General features: G+C 40.8%; 1 protein-coding gene across 1 annotated transcript; it reads left to right on the forward strand.

Annotated features, from left to right (window-relative positions):
• Positions 1-1,605: 1,605 nt before the first annotated feature.
• Lsm12 (LSM12 homolog) lies at positions 1,606-26,593 on the forward strand (the record flags this gene model as incomplete). Its single annotated transcript, XM_015495821.2, has 4 exons — positions 1,606-1,803; positions 22,333-22,442; positions 23,970-24,096; positions 24,922-26,593. Coding segments are annotated over 4 exons (528 nt in total), but the record flags the coding sequence as incomplete, so codon positions are not given.

Genomic DNA, 26,593 nt, shown 5'->3' on the forward strand with positions numbered 1-26,593 from the left:
ACGACGGTGGCGGCTAGGGCCCTCTCCGGGCCTAGGGGCGCATGCGCACGGTCTTGAGCTCCCCTCCCCCTCCCGCTGGCCCTTTGGTCCGCTTGGGGTCCCTGTCTCCCATCCCTTGTGGGAGCTGGCCCCAACCGAGGGTCAGTGGGTGGAGGGGTGCTTGACACGCGGGCGGCTTTTCGGGGAAAACGCCATGAGAGGGGACACAGTGATTTGGAGAGAGGGTAGTGGTGGGAGGGGGCTGGTGGATTGGAGCCCGGATGGAATGGGGGGCGGGTAAAATCATACGGGGAGGGGGTGTGTAGGGTAAAGGGACTGTTTGTAGGGCAAGGGTACGGAATTTGGGAGCTGGTGTCTGCTGATGGGATTTACTCCAAGAAAGGGCGGTGGGATGGTGACCAAATGGGCCTTGCCTGGTTGTGAGGAGAGTAACTGTAGGACAGAGTTTGTATCTGAACTGGAGGCTGGTTTTGCTGGTGCCTGTGTTTGCGTGGTGCCCTTATTGGGGGGGAGTGCTGATTTTTAGGTTTCTCAGTCATTTGGAATTTTGCTGTTTGGGGGATGTTTGCATTGGAAGCCTGGTCCAAAGAGGGCTTGCCACGTTTTTCAGGAGCTCATGTCTGGTGTTTGGGTTACAGGTGACAGTAAGGTCTCATTTTTTTCTTACTTAATCCAACACTTCCATGGAAGTGTTGGATTAAGTCTTGACTTTTCCATAGTAGTGCCCTCCTTTTTGAAAGTAGCAGTGTTAAACTGAATGGAAAAGCTTGCCTGCACCTTTGGGGTGGAAATGCTTTCTGAATTACCCTAGGAAACTCTGTCTTGGGAACAAAACACTTCCTGGTTGGAATAAATTTGCTATTGGAGCTACAGGTGGGTTTCTTGGATTTTTTTTTTTTTTTTAAGGAATAGTCCTTTATGGTGTATTTCAAAAGGAAGTTTCCTACTGAGTCTGCTGCCTTTGAGTGGCATGCATTTTAATTCATTTAACTACTGGTTATAGATTTCTAGTTTAAGAAGGTGTCTTCTTAAACTAATTACAACAAGAATAGTTGCATTTTCTTTCTTTTTTAAACAAGAGGTCACACTTGGACCAAGATCTTTTACTTCATTGGTTTAGTTGGAAGGATCTTAGAAGGAGGATTTACTCTACTTTTAATTGGTATACAGCAGGCTCTTAGTAAATGGTTAAATGAATGGATGGATGAATGAATTAACTAGTTGGGTCACTTTGGGTGAGTTTCCTTTCCAGTGTTGTAGTTTTCTTCTCTGCAAAATGGGAAATCTCAAACCCGAGAAAATAAAGAGAGCATCATATTGTATTATACCAAGAATAAAAAGTACTGGCTCTTCTTTGTGGTTCATAGGTTCTAGGCAAATAGTACTAGGCTCTAAAACTGCTTTATGCCTCTCCATAAAACTCATAGAAAGTGACAGTCCCTTTGAGGCTTCCAGTTTTGGGTTGTGTATGGGTTTAATTCTTTGAAATATTTTGGTTGTGGGTTTGGGCAAGAGGAAGGTTAACAAATTCCTGAGAGCGCTATGAATCTTGTGAGACCCTTTTGCTTGTGGCATGCCTATTACACAAGCCTTGTGTGAATTGTTTTCTATGTTCCTTTGGGTTGTGCCTCTGCTTGCCCTGTTTTCCTTAACTTTATTTTCTCACCAGAATGTCCCTCTTCCAGTGGAAAGCCTAACCACGCAGATATCTTGCTCATAAACTTACAGTATGTTTCAGAAGTGGAAATAATTAATGACCGAACAGAAACCCCTCCTCCCCTAGCTTCACTCAATGTTAGTAAGGTAAGGACTGAAGGGTTGGTCTGGCTCTTCAAAATGGTGGGAAAGATGAGCCTCATTGACTCTTTTATATACTGTTTTTCATTGACACGATTGCTTGTTATCTTTTTAAAAAAATGTTTACTTTTTTTCTTTATTCTTGAATATCTGCAGACCTTAAGAAATATGTTGAGCTGGGGGTGTGACTCAGTGATAGGATGCTTGCTTAGCATGTGAGAGACCTTGGTGTTTGATCCCTAGCAAGCACAACAACAACAACAACAACAAAACCCAGAAAGAAACAATACCCTGCTTTTACTCCTTTGTAAAAGAGGGCTTATTTTAAAAACTGGAGTTGCATGAACTTGTGGTGGTAGGTTTGGATGAGGGATAATGCCTGACAACCTTCTGAAATTGTGTAATATGGATATGTGCACACATGAATGTACTTCTTGCGTAAAGAACTGGACAGCATTTTTCAGATTCAGAAGTTTGAAAGCCACTGCCTTAAGAGTTTCATTTTTGTATTTATGTTTGAATTTTGAGGTCTAACATTTCTTCAGATGTTTAGGAGATATTTTAATCTGCAGATTGATTTCTGGGAACTCAAGTCACTGTTTTGACTCTTCAATTCATTTAGCCAAAGTTCATGTTGATTAATAATAAAATGCCCCAATCCCTATCCATAGCCTGTACTGCCTCCTATAGTTGGAACACACTTTCTTCTAGAATGATTGAAGCCTTGTCCATTTTAGTAGCTATTAGACCTCAGTTAAATGGTACTTCTTCCAAGAAGTCTTCTTTGATTATCAGCCTAATGTAATTTGCCCCCATCATTCTCTTTCATCATCTCTGTCCCTCATAGTTATCATTTGTAATTAACCTGGGGCTTTTCTTTTCTTTTTTTGATGGTGGTACTTGTACTAGAGATTAAACCCAATGGTACTTTACCACTGAGCTATGTTGTCCAGTCCTTTTTTATTTTGAAATGGAGTCTCTCTAAGTTGCTTAGGGCCTTGCTGAGCCTGACCTCAAACTTTCCATCCTCCTGCCTCAGCCTCCCAGGTTGTTGGGATTATAGGTATGCATCACTGTGCCCAGCTTTGGGGCATTTTTATTTGTTTCGTACCAGGAATTGAACAGACACACCCTACTCCTGCCTCAGCCTCTTTGAGCAGGAGGGATTACAGGTGTGTGCTACCATGCCCAGCTCGAGGGCAGTTTTAGAGTAAAAGCGGGATGCTTCTATTTTATACTGGAACAACAGTTACAGATTGGTGTGTCCTGGGAAAATTGGGATTTAAGGTTATCTTATGTATAAACTTTTTGTAATTATATACCATATACTTGTCTAATGTTTGTCTTACCAAACTATCCTGCAAGGATGGGAACCGTGCCTGTTTTTGCTACTGAAAATATAGAGCCTTGTACTGAGTAGTTGTTTAATACTTTTGGGTGAGTAAGTTATGATTTTAGTAGCAGCTGCCTTTTTTTAATCTTGAATTATTAGTAAGGTGAAAGGTTTTTTTTTTTTTTGCCTCTTGAGGACTCTTGTAATAATATATATTCACTTGTCTCTCTTGGCAGGAAATAGGTAGATGGAACAATATTGAGTAACTGAGGCTAGTGAGTTTTTAATTTTCTCAAATATAGAGCGCATTGTCAGATTCAGAGAAATGCTACACTTTTTTTAGTGATAGCCAAGGACAGATTTGGAAGGGTCTTGAATTTTATGTTGAAGACTGTTGCATTCAGGATGTCCCATTCTTTGAAACCTTTAGATTTTTAAAACACTGGCTTGTCACATGCCTCCTACAAGAGTAGAGTTCTTTGGATGGGCTTTTTTTTTTTTTTCTCCTGATACCAAGAATTGAACCTAAGGGTGCTTAACCACTGAGCAGCATCCCCAGCCCTTTTTTAAGATACTTTTTTAGAAACAGGGTCTCCATGGTCATTTGTAATCCCAGTGGCTTGGAAGGCTGAGGCAGAAGGAGTTCAGAGCTGGCCTCAGCAGCTTAGCGAGACTCTTTCTAAAAACACAAAATTAAAAGGGCTGGGGATGTGGCTCCGTGGTTAAGTATCCCTGGGTTCAGTCTGTAGTATCAAAAGGAATTGGAGTGTGTGGCACTGTTAAATGGGAGCAATTAAGAAGCAATTCTCATCATATATTTGTCCTCAAAGAGCAATAGCTCTTGGTTATTTATTTTGTGGATTGTGTTTGCTTTTTTTTTTTAATATTTATTTTTTAGTTGTAGTTGGACACCATACCTTTATTCTATTTATTATTTTTATGTGGTGCTGAGGATTGAACCCAGGGCCTTGCATGTGCTAGGCAAGTAGTCTACCGCTGAGCCACAACCCCAGCCCCTTATGTTTGCTTTTAGTGTTTTGCTTTATAATGATTAGTTTTAGTTGTTGACCAGTGTTATTATAAACTAATTGTTTATCCACTTTTTCAGGAAAGCAGCAAGATGTTAATAGCTTGGGGACTACCAGAAATCTTTTCTTACAGTACGGCTTGCTTGCCAAGTCTTGAAAAAGGTTTGCTGGGAAAAGGAGTCAGAAACTAAACACTAAAATTAGGTTGGAGGGTTATCTTTGGATTTCATTTATTCCTTCTTGCATTTGCAGAGATGTTTATGTGTAAGCTATGTCTTCTTTCCCTTGAAACCAACCTTTCAGGATGCTTTGTAATTCCTTCTTGGAGATTCACTTACAGAGTATCTGCTGGGCTGTTACTGAAAACAGCTGAACTGGGCAGCTATTTACGTATTGGTTAAATGACATTTTTCCACCTCCCTGTTTTGTTTGTTTGATTTTGATGATGGTGTTGGGGATTGAACCCAGGGACTTGTGAATGCTAGGCAAGCACCCTACCAACTAAGCTATATCCCCAGCCCCTAAATGACATTTTTAAGAGCATGGACTTGGGATTTTCTTAGTTTGGAGGATTGTTTAAGCATGTGGAAGAGAAGTAAAGTGTTCTGAGATGCCTGGAAGAAAACTGTTGTAGTGTAGTACTTCAGGCGCTTGCAGTCTGAAGGAGCACAATTCCTATACTCATAGTGTCCAGTGGAAGATGCCAGCATGTGTTAGTTATCTTGATGATATAGTGAGTGTTCTAATTAATCTGTTGATATAAACTGGATATTTGTTTACTGGATATCTATTCCAGCAGGAAATGAAAAGAAGGACTTAAAGTCTTTAATGTCTATCCCAATAATGAGATGTAAGAGAAAGCTTGGGAGAGGACTGGTCTTGAATATCTCTGTTTTTTGGCAGTGCTGGGGATTGAACTCAGGTCCTTGAGCATGCTAGGCAAGTCCTTTATTGCTGATCTACATTCCCAGCTTCTTGAATATCATCTTATCTCTGCTTAGTAACATTGTATCCTGTTAAAGTGTTCTGACTTTCCTAACTCTAAGGCAGAAGCATTCAAATAAAAGTACAAGATTATATAGTCATAAGTTGAGGTCAGTTTTTTTTACCATTTTGGCTCATTGTGAAGTCCAGGTTATATTCACCATTGTGGCTCATTCTTCTTTTTGATGGAGGAAGATTTTAATCATTGCTTGGGGAGGAAGCCACAGGAGCCTCCTGGTAGAGTGAAAAATAATTTTTTTTTTTTTTGAAACAGGGTCTTGAACCCAGCTGTGCTATTTCCCGAGCACCCTCCTCCACATTTTTTTTTTTTTTAGAAACAGGATCTTGCTAAGGCTGTCTTTGAACTTGCATTCCTCTTGCCTCCTGAGTCACTGGGATTTCAGGTGTGCTCTCCTGTGTCTGGTGAAATAAAATTAACATTTTTTTTTTTTTGTACTGGGCATTGAACTCAGGGGCACGTGACCCCGAGCCACATCCCCAGCCCTGTTTTTTTGAATTTTATTTAGATACAGGGTCTCACTGAGTTGTTTAAAACCCTGCTTTTGCTGAGGCAGGGTTTGAACTTTTTTTCCTCTCTCAGCTTCCCGAGCCGTTGGGATTACAGGCATGCCACTGTGCCTGGCACAAGTTTCTTTGAATTGACTCTGCATCTTAAACTCTGGGGATAAAGATTACCCATGGGTTAGTAGTGTTCTCAGGAGATTTGGGACATGCAACATTAATCAGGTATTCTTATGTTTATCACACATTTTTAAAAATTAGGCTGGGGCTAGATAGCTCTAGTGATAGAGTGCATGCTCAAGGGCTTGGGTTTGATTCCCCATTACTAAAAAGGAAACTACCACATTTGCTGAAAATGTATTTTGTTGCAAGTTCTTCTGGGGATCATGTCTCCCTTACCTTTTCTTAGTGCTCTACAGTTTATAAAGAGCTTTGACACAGTTCATTTCATTCTTGCAATCATCCTATGTGTTTCTTTTTCTTCCTGTGGTAGAACTCAGGGTGTTCTACTACTGAGATGTATCTTTAGCCTTGTTATTTTGAGAAAGGGTCTTGCTCCCTTGCCCAGGATGAACTTGAATTGGGGATCCTTCTGCCTCAGACTCCCAAATAGCTAGGATTACAGGCATGAGCCACTGTGCATGGCCTTATGTGATCTTTACAGTACCCTTTTTTCTTTTTCAGTTTAACAGATGAGAAAACAGGCTTATCAGTTTTAATTGATTCCTTCAAGGTTAAATAGCTAGTAGCCTGGGAATTATTATTTATTTATACTATGTTCCTCTGAACTAGCAGTAGGTAGATTTCTTGTTTAATCCTAATATCAGTTCTTACAGAAGAGTAAGCAAAGAGAGAATGAATCATGAATTTAAGATCATGTGTCTAGTGAGTGATAGAGCCAGGATTTGAACTTGGATCTTAAATTTTTACTGCAAATTCTTGTGATTTTCCTTCCCTTTCTTCCCCTTTTTTAAATTGGTGTATTATAGTTTACATAATAATGGAATTTGTTGTTAAATATTTATTTGTGCACATAGTATAATAATATGATTTGGTTGTATAATTCCCAGTATTTTTCCTTTCCCTCCCTCCCATCTTTTTTGTTTTTGGTACCAGGGATTGAACTCAGGGCACTCAACCACTGAGCCGCATCCCCAGCCCTATTTTGTATTTTATTTAGAGACAGGATCTCACTTAGCGCCTGGCCTTTGCTGAGGCTGGCTTTGAACTCTCGATCCTCCTGTCTTGGCCTCCCGAACTACTGGGATTACAGATGTGTTCCGCTGCGCCTGGCTTCCCTTCCATCTTTTCTCCTTCTTACCTCTTCATGCTTATTCCATGTAGCTCATAGAGCAGTTTGGCAAAATGAAGTGAGTACCCAAACTAAGTAATGTTTCTAAGTAAAGAGAAATGTTTTTGTTATGTGATCATGGTCAGAGTGGTACATTGTGAAGAAGGTGAACCTAAAAATGAACCAAGTCACTTCTCTACCCTTTTTCTTCCCCACAGTTCCAGGGTCTTGCATATGCTAGGCAAGTGTTCTAACCACTGAGCTGTATCCCCACCCTTTTTATTTTTTATTTTAAAACAGAATCTCACTAACTTGCTCAGGCTGGCCTCTGCCTTGTGATCTTCTTGCCTCTACCTCTTGAGTTACTAGGATTACAGGCATGTGCTACTGTGTCTAAAGATATTTTTAAGAGACCTCTTACTGGTAACCAGAATTAACATGAATTTCTAGAGCAGTGGTATCAGGTGGCATAATTAATTGAACACTTGCCTGAATACTGGAGGTCAGAGCGAGTTGTCACAAAGCTTAGGAAACTGTGCTTTCAGCCTCTGAGACTCTTAGGAAGGAACTTACTGACTGAGCCAAGGCCAGTGTGTATGTTTTATTTATTTAGAAGCATTTATTCAGTGCATTGAATGAGATATGTCTTTTTTTGTTACTTTCCTGTGTTAGAGAATACTTTTCCTGCAAGAGATGTTTTGGGTAGGGGGCATAGGGTAAAGAGACAAAGCACAGAAACTTGAAATCCACAGGTAATACAGTTTAGGTATTCACCTCCCTTACCTAACCACCGATTGGTTTGTCAGCCTCTGTGTGTGGTGTGTTGGTGTGTGTGTGTGTGTGTGTGTGTGTGTGTGAGAGAGAGAGAGAGAGAGAGAGAGAGAGAGAGAGAGAGACTCGATATTGAACCTAGGGGCTTATGCAGCATACTGGGCGAGCACTTTACCCTGTCAGCCTTTTGTTTTTCTTTTTTTTTTTTTTTTTTACTGGAAATTGAACCCAGGGCACTTTACTACTGACTTGCCACCCTGGCTGGTTTTTTTTTTTTTTTTTTAACATTATGCTGGGAATCAAGGGCCTCACCTATGATAGGCAAGTTCTTGATCACTGAGCTACTTCCTCACACTCTCCCTAGTCCTTTTTTATTTTGAGACAGAGTCTTGCTAAGTTACTGAGGCTGGCCTTAAACTTGCAATTCTCCTGCCTCAGCCTCCTGAGTTGCTGAGATTATAGGCATAAGTACCACTAGGCCTGGCCTGTCAGCTTTTTTCTGACCTATTTTCCATTAATAACAAGCAGTAAATGACCAAATGGAACCAGAAAGAAGAGATTCATAGAGCTTATCATCAATCCCTGGTAATGAGGAATGAGTTGGCTGCTACTGAATAAAAATGGAATCTGGAGATAAGTCTCTTGGTGGAGGGGTCTGGTAAGGCTGAGAATATGGAAAAGTCACAAAGTTCCTTTTTTTAGAGCCTTTTGATTTTTATCACTTAAAGAAGCTTTATTTTTCTATTTATCTTTATGATTCTTTGTGCACCTACAAAACTTTAAAACAACCTGGGCGAAGTGGTGCAGCTTGTGATCCCAGCAATCTGGGAGGCTGAGGCAGGAGGATCAGGAGTTCAAAGCCAGCCTTAGCAACTTCGCAAAGCCCTAAGTAACTCAGTGAGACCATATCTGTAAATAAAAAACACAAGAGGGTCTAGGGTTATAGGTCAGTGGTAAAGTGCTTGCCTAGCATGTGTGAAGTACTGGGTTCGATTCTCAACACCACATATAAATAAATAAAATAAAGATTCACTGATAATTAAAAAAATATGTTAAAAAATATCAGAAAGGGCTTGAGGGCTGTAGCTGTAGCTCAGTGGCAGAGTGTTTGCCTAGCAAGTGTGAGGCTGGGTTTCATCCTTAGCACCACATAAAAATCAATAACAAGAGAAAAACAAAACCCTGGGTGTGAGGGTGCACTCCTGTAATCCCAGTTGCTCTGGAGGCTGAGGCAGAAGGATTGAGGGTTCAAAATCAGCCTCAGCAATTTAACAAGGCCCTGAGCAACTTAGCAAGTCCTTGTCTCTAACTAAAATATAAAACAGGGCTGGGGATGTGGCTCAGCTGTTAAGTGCCCCTGGGTTCAATCCCTGGTACCAAAAAAACAAAACAGAAAGTTAAGTGGTTTTCTGCTGGGCACACACACCATGTGTAGATTTTTCTGTATTTTCCTAACTTCCTTGGTATAAAGGTAAATAATTCTATTACCGGGGGTTCAGGAAAGCCTAGTTTTGTTAGAGGCTATATTGTAGGAAAGCCTGCAATGGCATGTGAAATGCTGGACCATTCTGAGTGCCTCTAGACATTGTCCCCAGAAAAGAAAAATAATATAATCAAGTTTACAATAAAGTTTGCTTTTTTTTTTTTTTTTGGTGGTATTGGGGATTGAACCCAGGGCTTGTCCATGGTAGGCAAGTGCTCTGCTACTTATCTATACTCCTAGCCCTTTTTATTTTTGTTTTTGAGACATAGTCATTCTAAGCTATCCAAGCTAGCCTTAAACTTGAGATCCCCCTGGCTCAGCCTTCTGAGTACCTAGGATTATAGGCATGTGCTACTGTGCTTTGCCTAAACTTTACATTTATGTGTATGTATATTTGTATATATTTTGATACTGGGGATTGAATCCAGGGGTACTCCATCACTGAGCTACGTTCCTAGTCCATTTACTTATTTATTTATTTTTGAGACAGGGTCTCACAAAATTGCTGAGTCTATCCTCCAATTTGATCCTCCTGCCTGTCTCACCCTCCCAAGTTGCTACAATCGGAGGCATGTGCCATGGTGCCCATCCCCAAAGTTTACTTTTAAAAGAAACTGACAGTAGTGCTTAACTTTACGTATGATGTTATACTGAGGGAATAATTGACTTTGTTTTTGTTTTTCGTTTTTGGTACCAAGGATGGAATCCAGGGTGCTTAACAACTGAGCTAAATCTCCAACCCTTTTATTTTTTGAAGATGGGGGTCTTACTAAGTTTCTTAGGGCATCACTAAGTTGCTGAGGCTGGCTTTGGACTTGTGATCTTCCTGTCTCAGTCTCTGGCTGGGATTATAGGTATGTACCACCATGCCCAGCCATTTTTGTTTTGAGTTCTACTAGTTTTACAATTAAAATTCAGCATAATTTTAGGACTTACTGGTGATTTGAGGGTTGAATCCTGCATATGAGTAAATTTCTGAGGTAGTTTGATAGCCCTTGTATTATGGCCTGTATTCTTGGAATTAGCCTCTTAACAGGGTCCTTGACCATATTTTGACCCTAATGTGTTGAGGTATGGAGTTACTACTCAGTGAAGACAGACTGTGTTTAGGTATGTATGTATATATTTTTTCTTTGGTGCTAGGGATTGAAGCCAGGGTCTGGCACATGCTAGGCAAGTTCTCTACCGTGAGCCACACTCCTAGCCCTAGGTATGTATGTTTTGGTAGGAGGTATAAAGCATATAAATGCGGGGAGGGAAGTAACCACTGTGTATGGCAAGAAATAATTTCTTTTCCTTTGGATGCTGGGTATTCTATCCCAGACCTCATACATGCTAGTAAATGTTGTACCAGTAAGGTATACAGCTAGCTGAGAAAAAAATTTTTTGTTTGAATTACTTTTGCTCCTAGAGACTGTAACCTTTGGTGAGCATATGTTTCCAAGACTATAGTTTCAGGTGCAAGCCCATCAGTAAGATTTGCTCCTAGCTCTTGGTAGATAGTGATTTCCTCATACAGGTATGAAGATGTAGGTGAAAGGTGGAGAGAAAGAATGCATCACTGCTTAGTGTTGGGGCATGTAAAAATAGTGAATGGGGTCAGATGAAGTCTGAGAGGTAGAATGAATGACTACCATTTTATATTTTTTGGGGGGATTGAATCCAGGGGTGCTTTATCATTGAGCTACATCCATAACCCTTTTTTATCTTTTATTTTGATATAGAGTATTGCTAAGTTGCTGAGGCGGGCCTTGAACTCACAATCCCCTGCCTCAGCCTCCCAAATAGCTGGGATTACAGACTTGTGCCACCTTGCCTAATGATTAACTCCCATTTTAAAAATTACTGGCTTTGGTGGAGGTGCTGGAGATTAAAACTAGGACTACTTTACCACTGAGGTACATTCTCAGCTCTCAGCACACCCCCCCCCCCTTTTTTTTCTCTTGAGACAGTGACTCATGAAGTTGCCAGGGCTGATTTCGAACCTGCCATCTTCCTTTCTCAGCTTCCAAAGGAGTTGGGGTTATAGGTGTGTGCAGCTAAGCCCAGTGTATCACTGATTTTTTTTTTAAAGTCAGGTTCAGTGGCATTCAGACTTTGAGGTCAGCTTGACAGCTGTGGTGGAGGATGCAGTGCTTTAAATCAAAGCTCATGACTCGGGCTGGGGATGTGGCTCAAGCAGTAGCGCGCTTGCCTGGCATGCGTGCGGCCTGGGTTCGATCTTCAGCACCACATACAAACAAAGATGTTGTGTCCGCCAATAACTAAAAATAAATAAATAAATAAATATTTAAAAAAAAAAACTCATGACTCAAGTCACGCTACAGTGCATGTCAGCCACCTGACTCAGTGTGACCCTCATTAGGCCTTCTTGGCATCATAGGGGATGAGGGGAAACCACTGTTCACCTGAAAATTTAGATTATTGAGTCCAGGAGGCTGGCACAGTTATACCATAGACAACCTCTGTACTCCACCTCTTTGATGAAGAGAGAGTTCAAAAATAAGGACTTTCTTATTGGGCAGTAGTGGTATCTCCTTCAGGGTAATAGAGGGGTGTTCTGATTGGTTCAGTTTTCTGGCAGAAGATAGGTTTTGGGGAAGAAATCCAAATAAATGGTCCAGTTGAATTCTAGCACTGAAAATTTTAAATATATTCGTATATATTTTTTAGTTGTAGATGGACACCGTAACTATTTTTGTCTCACTGAGGATGGAACCCAGGGCCTCATACATGCTAGGCAAGTGCTCTACCACTGAACCACAGCCTCAGCCCCCATAGCCCTGAAATTTTAAGGCTAGCTTATGTAAATACCAGAAACTGCTCTAGAGACTGAATCATAAGTATCTGACTGGAAAATTTAAGGATTCATTAGCAGCCCAGTTGTGAAAAGAATGCAGTTCTTCAAACTCCCCACATTCTATACTTTGTCATAGTGTGTAGATTCCTCTATGGACCTGTAATAGTCATCAAGTTTTCTTCTTTCATCTGCTTTTCCTCTTGCACTCTCTTCCAGGTGCTAAGAAAGTCAGAACGATTATGATACTGCCCTCATATTTGTTGAGAGTTGTGAAGGGCAGTAGCTTTTTTATGTTTTTGGTGTGGTTGGGGATTGCTTCTGGGGATACATTTCAGGGCCTTGTACGTGATAAGCACATTCTTTACCACTGAACTGTGTCCCATCCTCCAGGATGGTTAACTTAGTGATAACAATATGGTAAAGTCTGTGGTAGTAGGAGTATGAGCAAGGTGCTGTGACAGCATAGAAGAGGCACTGTGGCACATGCCTATAATCCCAGTGACTCTGGGGGCTGAGACAGTAGGATTGAAATTTTAAGGTCAGTCTCAGCAACTTTGCCAAATGCTGTCACAAAATAAAAAGGGCTGGTCATATAGTTAGTGGTACAGAAAAGAAAATCCCAGGTACTGCAAAAGAAAAGTGAGAAGCAGTCTTTTTCTATAGATAGTGCTGGGCGTGGTGGCACATGCCTGTAATCCCAGTGGCTCAGGAAGCTGTGGCAGGAGGATTGCAAGTCCAAAGCCAGCCTCAGCAATTTAACAAGGTCCTAAGCAATTCAACAAGACCGTGTCTCTAAGTAAAATCCAAAAAAAAGTAAATCATGTAGGCTTTGTAAGATTCTCTGGTCTGGTCTTCCTCAAAACTATTCAAATTTGCCTTTGTAGACAGTATATAAACAAATGAGCATGATTGTGTGCCAACTAGTAAAACTTACTAAAACAGGTGGTTGTCTGAGTGAATTTGGTTCATAGATTGTAGTGTGCCAACCCTTGGCATAGAGTAGTGAGTTTTGGGGGAAGGCTTCTGAGATATAAGCATGGAGAATAAACGACATGCTCACTTTGTCCATCTCTGCAGTTTAGAAGCTGCTTTTTCAGTGAACTAAATTGTTAGTTTCAGAATGAAGGGATTTTTCTTTAGTATTGGGGATTTAACCCAGGGACGCTTTACCGCTGAGCTACATACTAAGCCCTTTTTTATTTTAAGACAGGGTCTCCCTGAGTTGCTGATATTTGAACTTGTGATCCTTCTGCCTCAACTTCCCTGGTTGCTGGGATTACAGGCATATGCCACCACGCCTGCTGGGAAGGGACTCATTTTTTTTTTTTTTTGGTTGTCAGTGGACTTATTTATTTATTTATCTATCTATTTATTTATTTATGTATTTATGTGGTGCCAAGAATCCAACCCAGTGCCTCACACATGCTAGGCAAATGCTGTACCACTGAGCTACAACCCAAGCTCTGTGAAGGGACTCTTTTTTTGAGTTGTCAAGGAACCTTATTTTATTCATTTATTCACACGTAGTGCTGAGAATCAAACCCAGTGCTTCACACATGTAAGGCAAGTGCTCTATTACTGAGCCGCAACCCCAACTTGGGAAGGGACTCTTAATGGTCAGTTTTTATTTGCTTTCTTTTAGAGTACATGTAGCACTTTATTTGCCAAGTATGATTCATGTATTTAACGTGTATCTCATTTTTAAAAAAAATTTGTTCAATTTTCACATATTTAATTAAGCCCCTGCTATGTACTGGGCTCTGTTTTGGGTTTCTTAGAGGACACATTAGTGAACAAAACAAAGGTCCTTGTCCTTGGGGAGCTTATATTCTAGCAAGGTTTGGTCTTTAGGTACAATTTCCAAAGCCAGGGCCACAAAATTGGGCCAACAAAACAGTTGCCCAGTTGGGGTTTTAAACATCAGTCCAGTGGCCTGACAGTATAGCTTGCATGCGCAAGGTCCTGGATTCAACCACCAGTACTGCAGTCAGTCAATTAGTAAGACCAATGCAGGGCTAGGTGTGCTGGCACACACTTGTACACCTTTACACCAATACTCCTGTACTTCTCAGGAGGCTGAGGCACAGGATTGCAAGTTCAAGGCCAGCATGGGGAACTTAAGGGACACCCTGTCTAAAATTTTAAAGGGCTGGAGATGTAGCTCCATGGTAAAGCACTTGGTTCAATCCTTGTGCAAGGCCCTAGGTTCAATCTGTAGTACCACAAAAATAAAGGGAAAAGAGACCCTCACACCACATGACCATTGTCACGGCCAGGAAGCCACTATGATCAGGAAGTGAATGTGTATTACATTTTAAATATGTGTGTACATTGTGGAATGGCTAAATCAATCTAATTTCGTTACCTTGCATACTTATTTTTTTGGTGGTTTCCGTATTGACACTTGGGGCTCTACATGTATATCTTTATTAAACTCCAACAATAACGCTTCAGGATGGATTTTGTTGTACATACCATGTGTCAGGAGACATTATATATCTTTTTTTTTTTTTTTAATATATTTATTTATTTATTTATTTTTAGTTTTCGGCGTACACAACATCTTTGTTTGTATGTGGTGCTGAGGATCGAACCCGGGCCGCACGCATGCCAGGCGAGCGCGCTACCGCTTGAGCCACATCCCCAGCCCCGACATTATATATCTTGCCTCTGTTTCATGCACCTAGTAACTAGTAGGGGTTTGAGGTGGAATTTCTCTTTTGAGGGGAAGAGGTTGGCTTTTCCGTTCTACTTTATATTTTTTGCTCTCATTGGAACCTAGAAACAGCAGCACATGGCTCTGTCACTGAATAAAGTGAACTCTAGCTGGGTGCAGTGGCACACGCCTGTAGTTCCATCAATTGGGGAGGCTGAGGTGGGAGGATTACAAATTTGAGACCAGCTTAGGCAATATAGTGAAGCCTATCTCAAAAAAGTAGAAAAGAAGAATTAACCTTTTTTTTTTTCCTCCTATAAGTGGAGCCTCTCAATTTGGATTATAGTTAAAGACATTTTCCAAGTAAATATTTCAGTTGTGTTTTGGAAAATACTTTCTAGGATTTATAACTTCTTGTTACAGGATTTATAACTTCTTGTTCTAGGATTTATAACTTCTTAGTGTTACTATGTGAGATGATGATGTGTAATTTAACCACTACAGTAGCCACTTTACCATCTGTAGGTGTCTTGTAACATGTTGATTCCTTAAACATACATAATGTATAAGATAAAAGGGGGAAAGCAATCTAAGTTTATTGGGTAAAGGAGGGTTGGATTATATGGATTTTTCTGAAATGACCCACAAGCCCCATTCTCTATGCTAATAGTGTTATAATAAGAGCTAATATTCGCACAGTGCATCATAGCTCACCTACTGCTTTTTAAAATTCCCTCATGGCGCATTAGATGGCTAATTTGAGCCCACATTCTCAGAGATAAATTGTTGAGGTCAAATTTCAGCTTGTATCCCAGCCAGTTTTCTTTCTGGCAGAGCCACATGCAAGTTTGACAGCAGTTTGATTAAAGAATGTCAGGTCTAGGAAATTATTGTAATGTCTTGTGACATAATTACAACTGCTTTTTGTTTGTATACTGAACCCAGGAGCGCTTAACCACTGAACTACATCCCAACCCTTTTTACTTTTTAATTTTTATTTTGAGACAGGGTCTCAAAATAAATTAAGGTCACTAAGTTGCCTAGGGCCTCCCTAAGTTGCTGAAACTGGCTTTGAACTCAGAATCATTCTTTCTCAGCCTCCTGATTTGCTGAAATTTTGGGAGTGTGCCACCATCCCTAGCTTTATTTTACTTTTTTGAATTTTGAGATAGAGTCTCATCAAGTTGCTGAGGGTCTTGCTAAATTACTAGGGCTGGCCTCAAACTTGTGATACTTCTGTCTCAGCCTCCTGAGTCTCTGGGATTACAGGCATGTACCACCAGGCCTAGCTTATGACATAATTACACATAATTTAATTAAAAAAATTGATTTTTCTGACATCTAGTTTGTGTTTTAAACTAAGTTGTCTATAATGTGTATTGACTTTAACTTGAATTTGGTTCTATATCATAGTAGCAATATGGAAATGTTTATGAGTGTTCTGTACAAATCTGGAGATTGATGTGAAAATGTGGGCCCCTGGTTTTTCAGTGTTTTAATTTTTTCATCATACTAAGTAAGCACTTAATATATCTGCATTTATGTGCAGGAAACTTGCTTTGATTTACATTTCTCTAGTCAGAAAATGATGGATTTGGAGAGTATACTTAACCATATTGGCCTGAAATGTTTTGTCACACAGGATGTTTTCTTTGACACGTCCCTGTGAATTACCTTTAACAAGAGAAATAAGGGGTGTTCTTTAGGTTTAGGGTGAGACTGGGGCCCTATTTGGAAAAGAAAGGCCCTTCCCTGAAAGACAGGCAAGCCTGTTCTGTACCAGGAACTTTGTCTGGTGGAAACACCAGAGTGTATTAAGAGGTATGTATGGGACTGGGGATGTAGCTCAGCATTAGAGCCTGGCATGTGTGAGACCCTGGCTTTAATCCATGGCATTGCACAAACAACAACAAAAAGGATGGCAATTGAGTAGGCTCACAGTGTTGTTGTTTTTTTTTTTTCCCCCTTTTTCTTTTTTGGTACCTGGAATTGAACCCTGGGGCACTTAACCACTGAGCTATATCCCCAGCCCCTTTTTTGTATTTTATTAGAGACAAGAGTCTCACTGAGTTGCTTAAGTCCTTGCTAAATTGCTAAGGCTGGCTTTGAACTCTTGATCCTCCTGCCTCACCCTCCTGAAGTGCCAATTGCAGGTGTGCGCCACTGCGCCTGGCTTTTTTTTTTCTTTGAGACAGGATCACTATGTGCTCAGGCTGACCTCAAACTCCTTGGCTAAACTGATTCTTTTGCCTTAGTCTCCCAAGAAATTGGGAATACAGGCATGTGCCACTGTGTCTGGCTATGTATCCCCCCTCTTTTTTTTTAAGTTGTAGATGGACACAATACCTTTGGTTTTGTTTGTTTATTTTTATGTGGTGCTGAGGATCTAACCCAGTGCCTCACACTTGCTAAGCAAGTAAGTGCTCTACCACTGAGCTGCAACCCCAGCCTCTATATAATCCCCTTTTAAAAATACTTTTTTCTGCATTCAAATTTGTAACTGTTTTGAATAATAAATTAGTCTTATAGGTGAAACTTAAGTATAGTGTAGTGGTTGGGAATGAAGCTCGGTGGTTGTGCCTTGCCTAGCATGTGTAAGACCCTGGGTTCAATCTCCAGCAAGCACTGCACAAAGAATTAAAAACAAACCAAAAACCCCTGAAATTAGACTGCCTGTGTTCTTCAAATCTGAACTCTTCCACTTGTGCATGGTAAATTTGTGAACCTTTCTTAATAGTTGTGCCTTGGTTCCTCCGTTTACAGATTTTGGTCCCTGTTTCATAGAGAAAAAAAAAAGATTGAAACCAGAGGGGCTTTACCACTGAGCTATATCCCCCAGCCCTTTTTGTTTTTTATTTTGAGACAGGGTCCTACTAAACTGCTGAGGCTGGCCTTGAACTTGCTACTTCAAATCCTCTGCTTCAGCCTCTTGCCTTGCTTGGATTACAGGCATGTGCCACCACGCCTGGCTTAGGATTGTTTAAAGAGTGTTTTCTTTTTCTTCCAGAGCTGGGGATTAAACCCAGGAATTCCATATGTTAGACAAGTGCTCTACCACTGAGCTTTACCCCCAACCTGGATTCAATGTTTTGATTTATCATTATGAATTCTAGAACACCAGTTTAAGTGGTATACTGTATTTTTTGAGTTTCCAGTTGTCAAAGGTTGTAAGAAACAGGATACTTTTCTTTCTTTTTTTTTTTTTTTTAAAAGATGGAATCTTATCACATTACCAAAATGATCCTCCTGCCTCACTCAGCTTCCCAAGTAGTTAGAACTACATTATAGATGCATGCCACAGTGCCTGGCTCAAAATAGTATTTTATTAGAAACTTTTATTTATTTTTGTATTGGTGATTGGTTGACTTTACCATCAAGCTACACCTCCAGTCCTTATAATTTATTATTTTGAGCAGAACCTAAGTTGCTGAGGCTGGCCTTGAATTTGCGATCCTTCCACCTTAGCCTTCCTGAGTTGCTTGGATTATAGGTATACACCACTGTGACTGGCTATTAGAAAATTTTAAGCAGAAACTTTCAGCTAGAGAACAAGGAGACCTGGGCATATTGATACTTAGAAGAAATATTTTTCAGAGTCTGTTGGTAGCTAAGAATGAGGGCTTTTTCAAGTGCCTGCCTCAGATCCGAAGGGGCCAGGAGCAATGTTTCTTAGGATGATAGTTCTTAACCACTCTGGTTTGCCACCCCCTGACCCTCACCTCCCCTGGCTTGAGGACAGCAACCAGTATTTCAGGGTAGCAGCTGCAGTGTCTTTTAACCCCTCTGAGGGCAGCTGGTTGGAAGACCCAAACACACAGAGAAGACAAGCTGAGAGTGGCTCATTAGAGTCAGTAGGTCACGCGGAGCAGGTTTGTCTTTGGACTCTGCTTCCCTTGTTATATCAGCTGTCTCAGCCTGTTAAATGCTTGCAGTAGGAATCCCTCTGGATTCCCCACAGCACCTGTGCTTTCCTGGTCTGGAAATAGCTGGTAACTAAATAACAAGATGATGTGCATATTGCCTGGATTTTGTAGTCATTGTGGCTCCTTCCTTTCTCCCTCAATGCACAAAGAGATATTTGTGTGCCCTTGGTGTTCATAAAGTCATTCGCTTAAGGGTTATACAGCAACAGGCAGAACTAGAAGCCTTGTAATATTGATTTGCTTTGGTATCAAGTTCATGCACTTTTCTCCTTTGCCCACATCAAGGTGCTATATATAAAATGGCCCCTGGAGGAAGCACTGGTTAGTAGACAAGGAATGACTTTGTTTTCACTGGGAATCATACAAAATGAAAGGAAAGGCAGGTAAGTGCAGGTTGTCATGTGCAGTCATTTCAGTTAAGCCACGTGCACATTAGTTAACACATACTTGTAGGTTTATGCTTCTTGGTTTGCCTGAACCCAGTGTATCCTAAAACTTGGTGCCTTTTATTCTTTGAGATAACTATCTGGTTAGTGTTTCTTTTTTGTGTGGTTGCAAGGCCAGCAGTTGGCATGTTGTCTTTGAAAATGGTTGTAGAATGGGTGATAGTAATGAAATTTAAAAAAAAAAGTGTAATCCTGATGACCCTCTCAAGCTTAAAAGGCACACCCTATACCTTTGCTACTGAGGGCAGTTTTTATTTTTTCTCTCTGGCATTCTGACATTAATCATAACTTGGAATACAGGTATATAGTCTTTTATAAAACACAAAGTGAAAAAATTAGATTTTACAACAATTGAGTGTAAAGTGATAATCATTTGCTCTACAAAAGAAGGTTTATCCACATTCTGAATGAGTTTTTCATGCCTAAAAAATAACAAGGTAATCTTCCTCCCTCTCTTGACCCTCAGTTTTGAAGAGAGGAAACATTTCTAGAACAGTTTCTTCATTCTTAATTGGTGGGGTACTCTGTGAGAGAAATTTACTCCATTTACCTAGCTTCCTCCTGGCGAAAGAAGATTTCTGTAGCTGAACGCCAGGTTCAAGCGTTTTTTTTCAGATTGCCGTGCAAAGGCAACCTGTGAACTGATAGCTGAAGGTTTCAGGGTTAGCAGTGAGTCTAGGTCCCTAAAGCCTAATTGCAGGTCTAGATAGAATAGTTGAGGACATTGGGCTGCATATATAGCCAGGGTCTACAGCTCAGTGGTAGAGCTCTTGCCTAGCTTGTGCAAGGTCCTGGGTTCAATCCCATCACTACAAAAAAAGAAAACACACACAAATATACACAGTCAGCTTGTACTCATTTCTGCTGAATTCCAGGTGCTCCCTTACATTATTTAACATTTGAGATCTGTTTGCATAGAGTTCAAAATGGAGAATCACATAGTCCGTTTTCCTTTGCTTTCAACAAGATTATGCAATTGGTATTTGGGAGAAGAGGTTTTGACAAGGGGTGTATTTTGAAACCACTGTTCTATAACTAACGTGTCATTTTACTCTGGCTATCTAAATAATCATTCTGGCTGAGATTTATATCCATTTTATTCTGCCTCTGGCAAAAATTCAAAAGTGACTCCTTTTCCAGCACCTCACTCCCAGCTTAATTTTAAACATTCTGCATAGATGCCTGGTTTCCTGAACAACTCTTCTCTTACTGAATGGGGTGATGTTATGTTTTTGAGCTACTCTGTAGGTGACAAGGACATTTTACTAGCCACCACAAGCTTTATAGAAGCAACTTTGTTTGACCCAACATTGGGAGATAATTTTGGTTTTCCAGTTAAAAAACATTTAAGGTTTGAGACTTCACAGTAAAATCCTGCTGGCTCTTGAAATGAAGCCCTGTCTGACCACTAGCTGCTTTCCAAGAGTTGCACTGCCCTCCAAGTTTTCCCTTTTTCCTTGGAGACTATTTAGGTTTTCTAAGGCATTGCTTAGAAAACAAGACTCAGTGAATCCCTTTCTTGTTACCAGGGTTTTTGGTATCTGAGTAAGTGTTGCTTAAAATACACCATCAGGACTGGGGATATAGCTCAGTGTTAGAACACTTTCCTGGTGTGCATGAGCCCCTAGGTTCAGTTCCCAGCACCATGCAAAAACAACAACAAACACCATCAACAGTTCTTTTTTCATAGAAACTGAATGCTTTCAAGCCATGGGGCTTTCTTCTTATATTTGAAACTGCCACCACTCGGAGTGCTGTCAGCCCAGTGCATTTATTTCTCTAAGCATTAGCATGATGGGGCCAGAATTGTGGCCAAGCCAGAAAGATTATTCATATGCTGCTGATGTATCTGTTCATGTCTTAGAGACCATGTTAGTTCTGGAGTCAAATCATCACAGAGTTTTGCCTTGCTTTCCTCTCTTCCCTGGGGAGGCTGAGATGACAGCATGTATGTGCTAGACTTTCTGCCCTCATATCTCCTCCTCCCCCTCAGACAATTTTTGAAACTCAAGCAGCAGTGAATCTACCCAGTTCCCAATAACCCAGTTGAAGGCTTCCTTTTCTTAATAACAAAGCCAAGCCTTAATAAAACGTGTTTCATTTTACCAACAAAGAATTAAGACACTTGGTTTGCTTTTTTCCCTCTATAGAAATGTTTGGTTGAGGTTTGAAGGGTCTCTTTTAATAAAAAGCAGAATAAAAATGTTTAAGGATTCTAAGCACCTAGGTACTATTGGAACATGTTGATGGTATACTCTGTGTTTAAGGAGCTGATGTTTGGGGAAAGATTGTTTTTGCATGTGTTTAGTATGCTACAGTGTCATTATATTCAGCTATTTAAGTTCATGGGGCTGGAAAATCTTCATATGTTTGCCCTTCAGATACATTGTCTGCCTTTCATTTGTTTTAACCACCTTGTCTAGCACATTTGTTTTATCTTACACAGATGTGTATTCTGAAGTCTGTAGCAGCCAGTTGTGTGGGTTGATAATGATAGATTGATAGGTTACCCATTCATGTTGGGAGAAATTTTCTAGATTTTAATAGAGTACCAGATTTTAGTAGAACTTTCTTTGATCAATTTATAATTGTTCCACCAGAGGGCAGTGAAGGAACTGAGATAGAACCCAGATCATTCCTTTTCCCCAAGAGCTGGCAGAGATGCTGTCAGCTCAAATGAAAGTAGGCAGTATCTGTTGTTAGATTTATTTGAGTCTTGACTTCTCATTTGAGTGCAGATAAGGGTGCTGGACAAGGCAGGGCTTCAGGAGCCTTGAATTCTGGTCTTCGAAGGTGTCCTACACATTAATTTCTAAGCCTGAGGCTCTAGTACAGTAGTGGATAAACATTCTTTGTTTTCTCCTTTTGATAGAAATGTATGCATTACCTTTTATCTTCAGCCATCACCGTCATACTCTATAATGTTACCCTGTTTTATTTCTTTCCTAGCCCTCATCTCTGAGATTGTCTTATTCTTTTATTTATTTGTTTATAGTCCACCTCTTCAACCCCCTCCACTTTCAGGCTCTATCTAATCTAGCATAGTGCATGTCTGGCACATGGGAGGCACTCATGAAAAATAAGAAGGAAGGAAGGGGGTGTTTTCCAGGAATAGCATTTAACTGTTCAGTAGCATTTAACCCACATTTATGTTGTGAGTTATTTGTTTCACTTTGAATCCCTGATAAAACTGAATCTATCCAGACTGGTCTTTTCTGACCTCTTCTCAGCTCAGGTCCTGATTTGGGAAGAATAAAGGTGAATGCTTTTCTGAGTTTCTTTCTCTCCCCCATCCTAGCTTGCCAGCAAAGCACGGACAGAGAAGGAGGAGAAGCTGAGCCAGGCCTATGCAATCAGCGCTGGTGTCTCCCTAGAGGGCCAGCAGCTCTTCCAGACCATTCACAAGACGTGAGTTGGGGGAGCATAGGGGTCCCTTGTCCTGGGTGTGATGTTGTCTGGCTGTATTGTCTAGTGGCAGACTTTTGGGTGGTTGACTTTTAAAAGTGTACCAGGGAAGCTGGGAAGTACATTGGCAGCACTCCAGAATCCAGAGATGCAATGCTGTTGCTGCTTTCTAAACAGAGAAGTAGTGTCATCATGGACAAATCATCTTCTCTGGGCTTGAATTTCTTGTCTATAAAACTTGCTTTTAGATTAAATTATCCATAAAGGTACTTCCAAACCTAGTAGCTCATAAGTTAGAATTAGTGATTTCTTTTTCATTTATTTTTGTTGTTGTACATTTCTCTAAAAGGTGATGCAGTCTGATTATGGGAAAGTTACATCTGTATTAATTTTTCCTGTTGTACATAGGGACAAACGGGGAGTTAGGGAGAGCAAAAGGCTATCTTACCACTCCTTAAAGACATTTTGTCACAGCATAAGTCATTTGACTCTAACTGCTGAAAACTAGAACATTTGAGATCCCCCCCACCCCCGCCTTCTGTTACCCTATTTAACCTTGGATCTGGTGCACAGATGGCAGCTGGCACCAGAGCTGTGTGAGGCTGTGGTATATCTGAGCATTTACAGGTATGCGAAGGAACTCTTAGTAGCATTAGCTGCCCTGGGGTTCCCCCAAGTGTGAACTAGAATGGGTTTTCCCAGTCTGGCAAGTGCCCAGCAGCTCCCATGGTGGATAGTAGTGACAGATCTGTAAGATGGGGAGTTTTAGTTGTTTTTTTTGTTTTGTTTTGTTTCTGTTTTTGTTTTCATAACAGGAATTGAACCCAGGGGCACTTTACCACTGAACTGCATCCCTAGCCTTTTTTATTTCTTATTTTGAGACAGGATCTCACTAAGTTATCTAGGGCCTCACTAAATTGTTGAGGCTGGCCTTGAACTTGCAGTCCTCCTGCCTCAGCCTCCTACGTTGCTGGGATTACAGACATTAGTTACTGCACCCAGCTGAGTTTGTTTTTTCTAGAGGTGGTATTTCTCTCTAGGCCAAGGGTGAGCAGACTATACCAGTGGACCAAGTCTTTTCATTGGTACATATATCTCCTGTAGCTGCTTTTGTACCACAGTGGCAGAGTTCCATAGTGACAGAACCCAGCTGGCTTGCAGAGCTTAAAGTACATATTATCTGACCCTGGATAGAAAATGTTTACTGTTATCTAAATTGAATCTAGTGGCCTGAGTATAGTTGTTTATTTGTAACTGAATTTGATTTGGATAAATTTTTTATGGTTCTCTAAGTCCCTGATCCTTTAGACTAACAATTCTGGATTCTCCTCAGGATAAATGTACATCAGTTTCATTGCTTTCCTAGCCAGTGATGCCCAGAGACTGTATCCTGGCTCCTCTCTGTGGGATGCCGTCATCTAGCCATTGGCTGAGCCGGGAAATTGGACTCAGCTTTCTGGAGTTAGTTCTTCTTCAGGCAGGAGGTGTGGCATGCCCCTAAGAGGTAACCTTTCACATGTTCTCTTCTAGCATTAAAGACTGTAAATGGCAAGAAAAAAACATCGTAGTCATGGAAGAAGTTGTTATTACACCCCCATATCAAGTGGAAAACTGTAAAGGCAAAGAGGGGAGTGCACTGAGCCATGTACGCAAAATAGTAAGTAAAGGAGCCGTAAGACTAGTGAAAGGTGGTTCCTTGGCCTTAACATTCCAGCATCAGAGCAGGGCATGGTGCTTTTACATCCATAATGCTTCCTCTAGCAGCCCTATCTGACATCTGTGTACTGGGGGGTGCTCTGCATTGGTGACTTGGACACTCCTTTGGGATTGGAACCTCTGGGCATTATGGAATACAATAAGTGGTCAGCCCCATTTCCTTTTCCACACAGCTCTATAGAGTTAGCCAGGGCATTCTGTGTTATTGGGCAGTTTCTCTCATCTCTGATTAGTTTCTGCTTAGCTACAGGTGCCCTTTTTGGAAGGGCTAGTGGTGTAAATCAATTACCGTTGGCATCTCTGACTTTACATATGTCACCTAACTTTCTTGATTGGGGTATAGCATTTGTAAAATTAAAAAATACTCTTTAAAAAAATTTTTTTTTGCTCTTGAGGAACACTGAGATGTGTTGTAGATGTAAAAGGTATAAGACTAATTCCCCTCACCCAGCTTTCATTCAGCATTTGTGTAAAGAAGAAAGAAGGAAATTGAGTCATAACGATCTCCCTTCGTTTTATTATATTTTGTTAATCAGTTCAAGAATTTCTGACAAGTTTTAGCTAAATTGCCAAAAATGTAGCTGAAATAAAAGGCTCCTGCCTACCTTGGGCTTCACAAGGCTGGTAGACAGCAAGGGCAAAAGTGCTGTATGCGTAGTTCATGGGCCAAACAGCTGGGCTGGGGCTGTTGAAGCCTGGACTGGGTCATTTGGGAGACTTTGCTTGCCCATCCCCTTTTCTGATTTGGCTGCTTGGTCTTTTTCAGGTTGAAAAACATTTTAGAGATGTGGAAAGCCAAAAGATACTGCAGCGTTCACAAGCCCAACAACCACAGAAGGAGGCTGCTCTGTCATCCTGAGTCCACACACATGGAGGACTCTTCCAGCATCCAGCCAAGGAGGCAGTGGTGGTGGCTTCAGCGGAGGCAGGCCGGGGGAGGGAAGGGATCCTATATTTCCTGCTGGCTCTTGTTAACAAAGGGTCAGCATTTCCAAATCTTAGACTTGAACAAACAAAACACCCAACAAAAAAGAACAAGAGAATAATTTAAAAGTTGAATCATTACTTGACTAACAGACTTTGGTCCACCATGTCCTTTTCACAGCCCCCTTCTGGAACAGTCACCTTGTTAATTTTATTTTTGAAAATTCCTTTCCTGTTCTGCCCTTTGACTTCTGACTTTCCTTTCCTAGTCTGTTCCTGCCGTTCTGTTTTTATAAGGCTACACTTGCCTTCTGAATGATCGAAAGAAACTTTTACACTTTTTCTTCCAAAATAAAAGTAACAAGCTGACTGTGATTCTTAAGTTGAGACCTGAGCAGCAGACAGTGGTCTCACTTTAAATTTTTCTTTTTTTTTTCTTTAACTTTTTTTTTTTTCTTTTTTGCACAGGGCATGGCTTGAATTAGTTTTATTTTTCTTAACTTTAAATATATATATGAAAATATATATTAAAATGTTCTCTAAATATTTTCTGCTTCTTGCAGGTCTCTTTTTACTAGATCATGGCCGTTCTTCCCACCTCATCCCTCTGGAAAAAAAAAATATGTTGCCCTTTCCACCACCCATAATAGCCAAGACAACTAACTTGACTTAGTTACAGCAAGAATCTTCTGCAACACTTTGTAGAGCCAGTGTATGCAGATGGGTTTTGGCTTTAAGGGTTCCTGATAGCTTTTCAGTCTTTACGTATGTACCAGTCTCACATTTGGCCCCAGCCTCGGGACTCTCCCTCTGCCTTTGTTGTACTTCATGGTACTAGAAGATCCTCCTCACCATTCTCCACATGGGAGAGTCAGTTGCCCTTCTTCCTGTGCCTCTGCAAGCAGAGAACTGCTTGTATGGCACATCTCAGCTCTTCCTCCTTGAGGGGTGATTTTTCTTTTCTAAGAAACCTGGAGTCTGTCTGCCCTGACCTCTCTTTAAATCTATATTCAGAACCTCTAGCCCAGGAAAAAGCTTGGGTGACCTCTAATTTCTCTTCTCTTGCATCCCCCTGCTCTTCTGCCCTGCCTCCACCCCCTGCAATTTTACAAGCTATTGATAGTTTGTATGTGCTCAGCCAATGGGCAGAAAACCTGGAAAGAATTTCTGGACTTTAGCCCACCAGTTTGTCTGGTTTGACTAACCTGCTGAGAGCTGAAAGTGGCACTCGTCCCTGGGCCTTCAGGGTGGTCTCAAGGGGTGAGTGCTACCACCTGAATATCAGGCACTGAGTGGGATGTGGGTGATGCTCATGTGACTGGCTAGAGCTTTGGGGGTGGGGTGGGGGTTAACTACTATTTTTTTGGCCATGATCTCTTTCCCCTTCCTTTTTTTTTTTAATTAAATAAATGGATCAAAATTAAATAATTCAAGCCCTGCCTTCAAAATGAAAAAAACCTTTTTTTTAGTATTGTTTAGCAAAAACAATAAAACCCAAATTTTTTTAACCATCA

Source organism: Marmota marmota, unplaced genomic scaffold (genome assembly GCF_001458135.2).
Source record: "Marmota marmota marmota unplaced genomic scaffold, marMar, whole genome shotgun sequence".
Taxonomy (NCBI): domain Eukaryota; kingdom Metazoa; phylum Chordata; class Mammalia; order Rodentia; family Sciuridae; genus Marmota; species Marmota marmota.